Genomic DNA, 13,208 nt, shown 5'->3' with positions numbered 1-13,208 from the left:
CTTTTGTGCTCCGGTTGTTAATCGTTCCCGAGGCAGCACACGTCGCTCCGTGTGACACCCCGGGAACAATGAACTGCAGCTTACCTTCGGTCGCCAGCAATGCGGAAGGAAGGAGGTGGGCGGGATGTTTACGTCTCGCTCATCTCCGCCCTCCGCTTCTATTGGCCGGCCGCTGTGTGAAGTCGCTGTGACGCCTAATGTCCCTCCCCCTTCAAGAAGAGAATGTTCGCCGCACACAGCGAGGTCGTTCGGGAGGTAAGCACGTGTGACGAGGGTTACAGAGTTTGTGCGACACGGGCAACATATTGCCTGTATCGCACAAACGATGGGGGCGGGTGCGATCGCTCATGCGAACACACGATAAATTGATACATGTAAAGCGGCCTTTAGGTAAATGTCTCCTTCATGGGCACTTCGCCACGCTCCTGCTAGACACCTTACTTAATCCCAGGTGTTCATACCTTATCCCTAGGACCATCCCTTCACAGGGTTTAGCCCTGTTTAACAGACAATTTAATTTGTCCAGGCATTTCCTGATCTCCTACAGGGCTTTGCTTTATTCCCATATAGGGCTCACCCCTGGTAATAGGCACACACTACCTGCTCAGGGACTCTCTGATCCAAACCTGCTGTTTTCTCCTGTTAATGGGTATATTAAAATTGCTCTGGTATCCACTGATCTTTACCTGCTGTAGTAAAAAAAACTTTCCATAAGGTTTACCCGGTAAGATACCTGATATATGGCATATTTTTCTACAGGCTTTACCCCTGTTAACAGGTATATACAGTTTGATTTGGGTTTTCCGAATGATTCCTGATGTATTGTTCACTCCACTACAGGGTTTACCCGTTAAACAGGCATACAGAATCTGCCTAGGGATGGTTTGATTTTCACCTGGTGATTCCTTTCACTTCTAGTGTCAGGCCAAATGTGAGCTCTCATTTTCTAAGCATTTTTTCCTTTGTCTGTACCCGGCATTTGTTTTATACACATCATATCCCCCATCCTCTTTTTATATGTCTAAGGCCCTGTGCGCACTTACCGTTTTTTGCCGCTGATTTTCTGCGGATTTGCTGCATGTTTCGCTGCAGAAAATGTTCATAACATCTCTGCAGTGAATCACCAGCAAAACCTATGGGAAAAAAAAATCCTGTGCGCACTAGGCGGATATTGACAGCTGCATGTTTTGCTGCGGGATTCCCGCAGCAAAACAATTGCATGTCAATTCTTTTCCGCACGTCACTGCGGGATTTCACTCCATTGACTGCCATGTAATCGTGAAATCCCGCAGGGAATAACGCAGGCAGCAAATTCTGTGCAGTGCACTGAGTTTTCCTGCGTTATCCCCTCCGGTATTCCGCGGTTTACCTGCGGTAATGTACATCGCTGCCTGCGGTTTTGCAGGGAAGTGATGTCATTATGACAGGAAGAGGAAGTCGTGCAGAGAATAAACACACATAGATCACACACACAGACATAGAACGCAGACACAGACACATAGAACACACATAGCAATCAAACGGAAATATGGAAAACAAAACACGTGGGCTCCGCTGTATATTTACCGTCCAGCCGAGGTAAGCACACAGCGGCGGCCCGGTATTCTCAGGCTGGGGAGGGAGAGGGGCAGGGTGAATGTACCCCGCCTCCCTCCCACCTCCCGCAGCCGAGAATATCAGCCGCAGCTACCCCGGGACTGTCGCATGCATTATGCGACAGTACAGGAGTGTCCCCGGCTCTTCCTGCTGCTGTGATGCAGTGGCAGTCAGGGTAATACAAGGAGTTAATGGTGGCGGATCACCGCCATTAACTCCAAGCTTGATCATGGCAGGGTCTATGTGACAGCTGACATGATCAACCCGTAAGTAAAGTGAAAAAACACACACACCGAAAAATCCTTTATTTTAAATAAAACACAAATAAGCCTCGTTCACCCTTTTATTAACCCCTCCCGAAACAAAGCTCCCACGTAATCCACAGGTCCTGCGCGGCTTACATCCAGCTGCGACGGACACTGTCACAGCGCTGAATGCAGGCTCGCAGCGAGACAGCAGAGGTAATTACCGGTCATTTCCCCCGGCCGGTAATGTGAACTCACTGCCGACCGTGAGAAATGCAGCGATCTGTCCTCTATCTATCCACCCCTCTATCTATCTATCTATTCTTCTATCTAGATATCTCTGAAGGAAATGATTTTTTTTTTTTCAATGTGCTTTATTGCATTGAATGCAATAAAGCACATATACCAACCCGCACGCGGCAAAACCGCGGCAATACCGCGAACAATACCGCGGTAAAACTGCAGCAAACCGCATGCGGTTTGCCGCGGTTTTTTTTACCGCGTGTGCGGTAAATCTTTCAGTGCCTGTGGAATTTTCTTGAGAAAATTCCATTTTCCAGTGCGCACATAGCCTTATACTACATGTCATTATGTACTGCACTGTGCACTTTAATGATTTTGTCTTTAATATTGATTAATTATTCAGCAATTTGCTCCAGTTTCTCCTTTCTATCATGTATCTTTGAGCTGCCGTCAGCCTGGTGTAAGTCTCCCACACTGGGTTTTTCTTTTGTTTCTTTAATGGAATTTAAGTCTCACTGTGCAAAAGTTGTAGGCATGTGTGCGAAAAATTCTGCAAAGTAAGAATTATTTCAAAAAAAGAAGGATTAGTAGTTAATTTTTATCAACAAATGCAAAGTAAAAATGAAAAAAAGAAAAACTAAATTCAGAATGCTGAGAAATACAGACAGATACTAATTCATCATACAATGTCATAAGGGAGGCATCTGATTGGTTGCCAATTTTTTCTGCAGAAAGACAAATACCCCAAATATGCTGTGTTGAGGAAACATAAGCCAAATAATATTGGTTTAAGTCTGCCATATAGCCACTTTTGTTACAGGAACTCAAAACCATTGGGGGTTTCCCTGAGACAACAAAGAGACACCATGGCCTGGTGAGCATGAGCTTCACAGCTGGACGAATGGCCCTGTGTGGCCAAGCTGGTCATTTACTATAGGAAGGGGGGTGGGTAGCTGTCAGAAACAAAACAGTTAATACACAAGATGCTTGCGCTTAATTAGTCTATGGTCCAGTTACAGACCTGCAATTTCAATATTAAAATCTAGGCCGTCCTGGAAAGTTGAGCCCGGGACCAAGCATATAAAAGATGGGTTAAACAATTGGAAGGTCTCCACATGAGCTTGTTGTGATCTATAAATCATTTGCCCTTCCCTCAATGAAACAGAAGAACTTTAGATGGAATTGTTTGGTATTTCTGTTACTTCTCCATTTTATTTCATAACTGTTCTTTTAATTTGTGAGTCACTTTATTTTTCTCTTTGTATATCTTTTATTGCAAGTACTGTATTTTTTATAGCAAAGCTTAAAACCTTAATAAGTTTGGACTTTGTATGCTAAAGAATCCATAACCTTACTGAGTGTGTGGCCTTTTGACTGTTGGACAGTAATAGGCTATGTGCGCACAGTGCGTTTTTCGCGGCGTTTTTGCGCGTTTTTCGGGTGCGTTTTTGGCCTCAAAACTGCAGGACTTTGCTTCCCCAGCAAAGTCTATGAGTTTTCATTTTTGCTGTCCGCACACATCTGTTTTTTTTACCTGCGTTTTTGAGTTAAAAAAAAATAAAAAATGGACATGTCAGTTCTTTCCTGCGTTTTTCTGCGTTTTCCCCCCATGCAATGCATTGGAAAAACGCAGCAAAACGCAGAGATCAAAAATGCAGCAAAACGCAGCCAAAAACGCACCAAATCGCGGCAAAAACGCATGCGTTTTTTGATGCGTTTTTTCGACACAGGTGCGTTTTTGTGCGTTTTTAGCGGCCAAAAACGCACAAAAACGCAGCGTCAAAAAGACGCAGTGTGCGAACCTAGCCATACAGTGCCTACAAGTAGTATTCAACCCCCTGCAGATTTAGCAGGTTTGATAAGATGCAAATAAGTTAGAGCCTGCAAACTTCAAACAAGAGCAGGATTTATTAACAGATGCATAGATCTTACAAACCAACAAGTTATGTTGCGCAGTTAAATTGTAATAAATTTTCAACATAAAAGTGTGGGTCAATTATTATTCAACCCCTAGGTTTAATATTTTGTGGAATAACCCTTGTTTGCAATTACAGCTAATAATCGGCTTTTATAAGACCTGATCATGCCGGCACAGGTTTCTGGAGTTATCTTGGCCCACTCCTCCATGCAGATCTTCTCCAAGTTATCTAGGTTCTTTGGGTGTCTCATGTGGACTTTAATCTTGAGCTCCTTCCACAAGTTTTCAATTGGGTTAAGGTCAGGAGACTGACTAGGCCACTGCAACACCTTGATTTTTTGCCTCTTGAACCAGGCCTTGGTTTTCTTGGCTGTGTGCTTTGGGTCGTTGTCTTGTTGGAAGATGAAATGACGACCCATCTTAAGATCCTTGATGGAGGAGCGGAGGTTCTTGGCCAAAATCTCCAGGTAGGCCGTGCTTTCCATCTTCCCATGGATGCAGACCAGATGGCCAGGCCCCTTGGCTGAGAAACAGCCCCACAGCATGATGCTGCCACCAACATGCTTGTCTGTAGGGATGGTATTCTTGGGGTCGTATGCAGTGCCATCAAGTTTCCAAACGTCACGTGTGTGGTTGGCACCAAAGATCTCGATCTTGGTCTCATCAGACCAGAGAACCTTGAACCAGTCTGTCTCAGAGTCCTCCAAGTGATCATGAGCAAACTGTAGACGAGCCTTGACATGACGCTTTGAAAGTAAAGGTACCTTACGGGCTCGTCTGGAACGGAGACCATTGTGGTGGAGTACGTTACTTATGGTATTGACTGAAACCAATGTCCCCACTGCCATGAGATCTTCCTGGAGCTCCTTCCTTGTTGTCCTTGGGTTAGCCTTGACTCTTCGGACAAGCCTGGCCTCGGCACGGGTGGAAACTTTCAAAGGCTGTCCAGGCCGTGGAAGGCTAACAGTAGTTCCATAAGCCTTCCACTTCCGGATGATGCTCCCAACAGTGGAGACAGGTAGGCCCAACTCCTTGGATAGGGTTATGTACCCCTTGCCAGCCTTCTGACCCTCCACGATCTTGTCTCTGATGGCCTTGGAATGTCCCTTTGTCTTTCCCTTGTTGACCAAGTTTGAGTGCTGTTCACAAGTTTGGGGAGGGTCTTAATTAGTCAGAAAAGGCTGGAAAAAGAGATAATTAATCCAAACATGTGAAGCTCATTGTTCTTTGTGCCTGAAATACTTCTTAATACTTTAGGGGAACCAAACAGAATTCTTGTGGTTTGAGGGGTTGAATAATAAATGACCCTCTGAATAAACTTTTCACAATTTGAAAAAAAAAAAAAAAAAAAAGAAATAACATTCTTTTTTGCTGCAGTGCATTTCACACTTCCAGGCTGATCTACAGTCCAAATGCCACAATGCCAAGTTAATTCCGAATGTGTAAACCTGCTAAATCTGCAGGGGGTTGAATACTACTTGTAGGCACTGTATATATCTCGGGATTCATCACACGTGTGTTTCATGAGTGGTGGCAGCGTGTTGTATATACAGGGGGTGTGGACTGTCGGGGTGTGATTTATGCTCACTTTATAGCCTATAACAAATGTTGTGGATTGGATTGATTGCAAAGAGATACATTAACCCTTGCTCAACACCCCACGTCAAATGCTGAGAAGTGTGTATGTAAACAGCCAATGTCATTAAAGAACTCCCGTGAAAAATTTTTTGTTCCCTAAATCTATCAAAATGGTATGTAATATAGTGTGAGACTTTACTTTCTGATCTCCAGTGTCCTTCACCACTCTGGTCCTCTTCTCACTCACGCAACAAATTCCCATGGGCCAGATCACAATGGGGTTTATGTATGAGCCAGAAGTCATTTTACAACGTAAGCTTATGGATCCTCAGAGCCAGCTTTCATAGACTAAAGCGGGCTTTACACGCTATGACATCGCTAGCAATTGCTAGCGATATCGAGCGTGTAAGCACCTGCCCCCGACGTGGATGCGATATCGTCACACGCACTTACCTGGTCGGCGGAGTCGCTGTGACTGCCGAACAATCCCTCCCTCAAGGGGGAGGGACGTTCGGCATCACAGCGACGTCACCACGACGTCACTAAGCGGCCGGCCAATCAAAGCGGAGGGGCGGAGATGAGCGGGACGTAACATCCCGTCCACCTCTTTCCTTCCGCATTGTGGCCGGCGGCAGATAAGGAGACGTTCCTCAATCCTGCGGTGTCACACACAGCGATGTGTGCTGCCGCAGGAGCGACGAACCACATCGATAATCAACAATTACCGATTTTTGGTTTTGGGACGACGTCTCCATGGTGAACGATTTTCACCATTTTTGAGGTCGCTTAACGTCGCTGGTAAGTGTCACACGCTGCGATATCGTTAATGACGCCGGATGTGCGTCACTAACAACGTGACCCAGACGATAAAACAAAAACCATATCGTAGCATGTAAAGCCCCCTTTACACATAAACCCCATTACGAGCTTTTGAGTTAAAATTTCAAAAAGACCAGAGTGACGCTGGAAACGGGAAACCTGGCAATCAGTGAATATATTATCACGTATACTACATTACCTACAAATTTACACAGGTTTAGGGATTAACCAATTTTGTGGGAGTGCTTCTTTAAAAACTGTTTAAAAAAAAAAAGTACAAGGGGTCCTGGAACCTTGAGGACCTCTTCCTTGCTATTGCAGGTGCTTAGGATAACCACTTATGGGTCTTCACTGCTATTATTTTGGACGCTACCCTTCCATATCTCCAGATGATCCTTATAGCTGCTTTAGTATTTTTTGGGTTGCTCAATGGTCCTGTACTGATATTAAAGGCTACTTTACACACTGCGATATCGGTCCAGATATCGCTAGTGTGGGTACCCGCCCCCATCTGTTGCGCGACACGGGCAAATCGCTGCCCGTGCCGCACAAGATCGCCCAGACCCGTCACACATACTTACCTCCCCGGTGACGTCGCTGTGACCGGCGACCCGCATCCTTTCTAAGGGGGCGGTTCGTTCAGCGTCACCGCGACGTCACAGCAGCGTCACTGAACCGCCGCCCAATAGAAGCGGAGGGGCGGAGATGAGCGGGACGAACATCCCGCCCACCTCCTTCCTTCCGCATAGCGGCCGGGAGGCAGGTAAGGAGAGCTTCCTCGTTCCTGCGGCGTCACACATAGCGATGTGTGCTGCCGCAGGAGCGACGAACTACATCGTTACTGCTGCAGTAACGATAATCGAGAATGGACCCCCATGTCACCGATGAGCGATTTTGCAACGATGCAAAATCGCTCATCGGTGTCACACGCAGCAACATCGCTAATGCGGCCGGATGTGCGTCACAAATTCCGTGACCCCAACGACTCCGCATTAGCGATGTCGCAGCGTGTAAAGCCACCTTTAGTGTTTATCTGTATGGCTGCTCTCTGTGAGTTCCCGAATGCCAGGAAGCACCTGCAATATAGTACGGAAGAGGTCCTGAAGTCCCCATAACTATACAAGTAGTGAGCTCAGATACAACATATGAATGGCACAACATTGAAAAATATCCAGTGTCTTGACAGGAGCCTAAACCAATCACTGCTTAATGTGGGCCATAGCCTTGATAACTGACCATGAAGTCCGATTCATTGTGGAGGCACAATAGCCTGAAACTATCAAATATAGATTGACCATACGGTTAAGTACTGTAAATGGATTATGACTTAAATGACAGATGGCCAATTCTTTTTGCTGTTCCAGTCAAACAATGTTTTTTAAGCTTGGTGGATGAGCTCTTGTTTGACCTATTAGGTTAATAACCTGTAATAAGCAAAGCGAAGCACCAAGGTAAACCCCTAATGAACCTCATATTGCCAAAGGGAAACATGTCTGGTTTGCATTTCCCCTCCTAAATTGGGACACACTAGTAGGTGGAGTGTGCTTTGTTCTCTCTCTTTTGAGACTGATTGACTTTAAAGGGAACCTGTCACCACTTTTTTGGCCTATAAGCTGCAGCCACCACCACCGGGCTCTTATATACAGCATTCTAAAATGCTGTATATAAGAGCCCAGGCCGGGGGTATAACATAAAAAAACACTTTATAATACTTACCTAACGGTCGCTGTGGTGGACCTTATGGGCGTGTCCTCTTTCGGCCATCTTCGTCCTCTTTCTGAAGCCTGGGTGCATTACGTGGCTGCGTCATACACACTCGCCGGTCCTGTGCAGCCACACTACAATACTTTGATCTGCCCTGCTCAGGACCTGAATTCCGGCGAGTATATGACGTCGGACCCGTCATGCACCGCGGCTAGAGAAGGAGCAAAGACAGACAAAAGAGGCGGCACCGGACAACGGAGACGCCCATAAGGCCCACCGTAGCGACCGTTAGGTAAGTATTATAAAGTGTTATTTATGTTATACCCCCGGCCTGGGCTTTTATATACAGCATGTTAGAATGCTGTATATAAGAGCCTGGTGGTGGTGGCCGCAGCTTATAGGCCAAAAAAGTGGTGATAGGTTCCCTTTAAAGAGGTGGTTCACTACTCTGCAATAGTGGCCTCATCCCTGTAAAACTAATAAGCAAAGCTTTTTCTACATACCTTGTTCAGCCAATTCTACCTGTGAGCGGTGCTATTGCAGTCCGCTCATCCCCATGAAGTGACTTCCCAGGACTCCATGACCTCTGATAGTTGACCCGACATCGCTGGCTATCAGTTGACCCAACATCACCGAGGCGGCCCCAGTCTTCTTGAGTGACTGGGCTGTGGGCGGTGTTTCACCGCTTGTCACAGCCCGGTGCCACAAAGTAGCATCGCTCCTGCTTGTGGTCCTTTGCAGCGAAGGAGAGAGTGCGCTACATGCTGGGCTGTGATGAGTGGTGAAACGTCGCCCACAGCCCAGTCACAAAGGAAGACTGTGGCTGGTCACGGTGATGTCGGGTCAACTGGAAGTAGACGAGACATCACCAGATTTCAGAGGTCACGAAGCCTGAGGGGGGGGTCCACTTCATGTGGATGAGTGGACCACAATAGCGCCGCTCACAGGCAGAATTGGCTGAACAAGGTATTTAGACAAATTCTTCCCCATCAGTTTTACAGGGATGTGGCCACTATTGCAGAGTAGTGAACCACTCCATTAATTACAAAAGGCAGTTTGACAACATAATCACCCAATAGTCACAGCTCTCTAATAGGAGTCAACCTGACCTCATCTAATGACTGCTTTCCTACACCTAAGATATTACATATAGGGAGTACATGATTACACCAAGGGTGATGGCTTTCTGACAAGAGGCCCTCTCATCGAATATATTATAATACTTTCCTAGTATACAATGTGATTCTTGTTTTGTTCGTGAAATGCACCCATTTAGTGCATGTTTTAATGTATAAAAATAATAAAGTATTATTTTAATGTATTTAATTTAATGTAGAAAAATCCATTTTATTAGGTTTTTTGTTATTTTTTGCTTTTTTCTGTGAATTGATACTTAAGCCAAATTTAACCCCATATCGACATATGGTGAACTATTCTTGGGTACTGGAAGTGAAAATCTGGCCCCACAGAGCACTGATCTCAACATCATCGCGTCTGTCTGAAATTGTATAGAGACAGAAGGATTTTCACAAGCATACATCAACAAAAGATCGGTGATTAGCTCTCCAAAATGTTTGGAGCAACCTCCCTGCAGAGCTCAGTCAAAGACAATATTGCTCGAAGACATGATACTTGGATACCGTTTAGAAGGCAAAGGGTGGTCACACCAAATAATGATTATATTTAGATTTACCTTTCCATTTTGTTAATTGATAAAAAACAAACTTAACACATTACTTTCCAGCATTTTTTCCTCACCTGCATAAAACCTTTGTACAATACTGTACATTGTTGTTGTTCATGTCATTACAGTAAAATTTACAGTATGGTAAAGAGCAAAAATAAAATAGAAGAACAAAAAGAAAATATAAACTAATTTTAGCAAATATCTTTTAGGGAGTAAAGCATATGTGTAATTGCTAGGTACAGATGAGGGTATGTGGAGTATCACAATATAGGCAAGATTGTTATTGTCACAGGTTTGCGTGACTAATGTTAAATGAGATAATTGGCCAATTTGAAAGCCAAAGGCCCCTGCTGTCTGGAAAGCACTAGTCTTATTGGAGAGAGCAGCCGCTGTGCGTGCCATAATATGAGTAATTAATATTTTTCCAGTTCCTCCATGGAAAAATGTTGAATTTACCTTCCAGGATTTAGCAATTATAGATGTGATGAGAAATAGGAGATAATATGTGTTGTGGGATGAAGGACGTTTTTCTGGAATATTTAATGTGTAAATCTTTTCTTAATGGCTCCAGTTGACATTAGTAACAGTTTGCTTGTAGTAAGGTGTCCACTCAGTCCTTATAGGTTCGTCTTGAAGATTTACACTAACTCTTGAACAGCTTACATATTGCATGGGTTATTATTGTCACATTAAGCCTGTGTATAGGTTTAACTTACAGCATATTAAAAAGTAATCAGAACCTAAGAAAACACTTACAAAAGAGGCTTGTTGTCTTCAGGGTCATTTTCTTCCACTTCCAGTAGCCATCCATATCCTCTTTGTCGAAGAAATGTTGTGGCTGTCGATTCTCTCGTGAAATCTCCTCCAAGGTTTAGCTTTACATCGGGAGCAGCTATGGAGCCACTGAGGTCTATAGAAAGAAGATATACTAAGCAACTCAAAGTAAACGACACAACTTCAAGTTTACCATTCTTTTGATACTTTTCTCGCTATAGGCAATTTATGGCTCTTAAAAGTGGATGTCCCATGAACAAATTACATTTTAGTCAGTAGATCTTGGAATAAAAAAAAAAAAAAAGTATACAGACATTACAGCACGGGATCGCAAATACTTCTTTGGAGGATCCGTTCTCCATAAACTCCCATGTAAAAAAACGGATCCAGCAGACATCAGTTATTTAACAACGGACAAGAAACTTTTTTCCCAACGAAATTCTGCAGAATCCGTTTTAACGGATGATTACAAGACATGTGAACTCGGCCAAAGCCCTTCTAAAGATGATGCACAAAAAAGCCCACAAACAATTTACTAAAGACAAGCAGACTAAGGACATGAATTACTTGAACCATGTCCTGTGGTCTTATTTAGTTCAGGTTGTGTCAAGTGTGTGAGGCGGCAACCAGGTGAGGAGTACAAAGACAAGTGTGTCTTACCTACAGTTAAGCATGGTGGTCAGAGTGTAATGGTTTGGAGTTGCATGATTGCTGCCGGTTGTGGGGGAACTACAGTTCATTGAGGAAACAATGAATACCAACATGTACTGTGACATACTGAAGAAGAGCATGATCCACCCCCTTCCAAAATTGGATGGCAGGGCAGTATTCAAACATAATAATCTCAAACACACCTCCAAGATGATCACTACCTTGCTAAAGAAACTGCGGGGAAAGGTGCTGGACTGGCAGAGCATGTCTCCAGACCTAAATGCTATGGAGCATCTGTGGGGCCTCCTCAAATGGAAGACAGAGGAGCGCAAGGTTTGTAACATCTACCAGCTCTGTGATGTCATCAAGGAGGAGTGAAAGAGGATTCAAGTGGCTCCTGTGAAGCTCTATGGCCAAGAGAGTTAAGGCAGTGCTTGAAAATAATGGTGACCACACAAAATGTTGACACTTTGTGCACAATTTGACCATTTTTACTTTGGGATGTACTCACTTATGTAACCAGCAGTGTAGACATTAATGTCTGTGTGCTGAGCTATTTAGAGAGAACACCAAATTTACACTGTTAGGCTAAGGACACACAGAGTAAAACGGAGCGACTGGAATGCAAGTATATATATATATATATATATATATATATATATATATATATATATATATATATATATATATTGCATTCCACTCGGACCAATGTTACTCTATGGCTCTAATCGGACCGAGAAAACAAACGCAACATGCTGTGGGTGGAATCAGATTTGTTTTCTCTCGCACCCATACAAGTCTATGGGTGCGAGAGAGACATCGCACTGCACTCGCATTACACCAGAGTGCAGTGCGATATATACATCAGCTGACAATGGAGGAGATAGCGAGCTTAGTCTCTCCCTCTACTCTGCAGCACCCATGTCCTCCTCAGCTGTGCTGCAATCGCAGGATCGCAGCACAGTGGCATGACACTCGGCTTACACTGCAGCAAAGTGGGTGCCAAGTGTCATGCGATTTACTCGCAGTAGTGCTCGTGTGGCCCCAGCCTTATACAAGCTGTACACAGACTACTTTACACTGTATCAAAGGGTCATATCTTCAGTGTTGTCACATGAAGAAATAAAACATTTACAAAAATGTGAGGAATTTACTTTTGTTATATACTGTAGCAGGGACACATTTTTAAGATGTCAGCACGGGAACTTTTTATTTTTATAAACACATCCAATTGTGGAACTTATTATAATTTCAAGATCTATTGATTAAAATTAACGTTAATATTAACTTTGTTCATAGGAAAACACCTTTAAGTAATTGAGGTGTACAGTATGTTTGGTATAATGGTACTGACCTAAACAATCATGTTGCCAGGTCATTTTTACTGTACACTCTATGCCGTAAAATTAAATGACATAGTAAACTATACTGTGTCATTCAAAAGTACAACTCCTCTTGCAGCTTAAAAAAAAAAAAAAAAAAAAAAAAAGTTATGAGTCTTGGAAAGGAAAATTAAAACAAAATGGAAAATTTAGCTCCTATGTTGTTAGTGCCATAAGATGCTATATAATGAGCTGTCCTCCTTGGTACGGTAGTAGCCAAATGCCCTGCTGCATAAGGCCAAAATCCATGGCAGCAGAGCAACCCTTTCAGAGGTGGCGAGACGTGACCAGTCATCCCAGGGCTTCATGCACTGACATCTGTGTACACAGCTAATGACTATACCTCCTGTGGTCACAACACTGGGAAATATAAATACAACCTGCGGTTCTGTTTCTCTCCATGACGCCCAGCAGAAATATGTACAATATCACACAGAGAGCAGCGAGAAATCAAGTGCACATGATACCACATTGGGCTGATGGTACCAGCAATGCTTACAAGGTTGGTCCCATCTGGGACAATTATGGCCTATTGATAAGATAAACCGTAAATGTGCAATAGAGGTAGGATCCCACGGATCGATTTGCCATAAATATCCGAGATGGGATCA

The 13,208-nt window shown here is 43.9% G+C and overlaps 1 protein-coding gene across 1 annotated transcript in view; it reads right to left on the bottom strand.

Annotated features, from left to right (window-relative positions):
* The window catches only part of YIPF4 (Yip1 domain family member 4), a 47,918-nt gene that overhangs the window by 24,238 nt on the left and 10,472 nt on the right, over positions 1-13,208 (bottom strand). Inside the window, exon 2 of the mRNA XM_075338150.1 lies at positions 10,547-10,700. Coding sequence (XP_075194265.1) covers positions 10,547-10,700 — 154 coding nt within the window. The remainder of the gene's footprint in view (positions 1-10,546; positions 10,701-13,208) is intronic.

The sequence above is a fragment of the Anomaloglossus baeobatrachus genome, chromosome 3, assembly GCF_048569485.1.
Source record: "Anomaloglossus baeobatrachus isolate aAnoBae1 chromosome 3, aAnoBae1.hap1, whole genome shotgun sequence".
Lineage (NCBI taxonomy): Eukaryota > Metazoa > Chordata > Amphibia > Anura > Aromobatidae > Anomaloglossus > Anomaloglossus baeobatrachus.
This window is presented reverse-complemented; position numbering and strand designations above follow the sequence as displayed.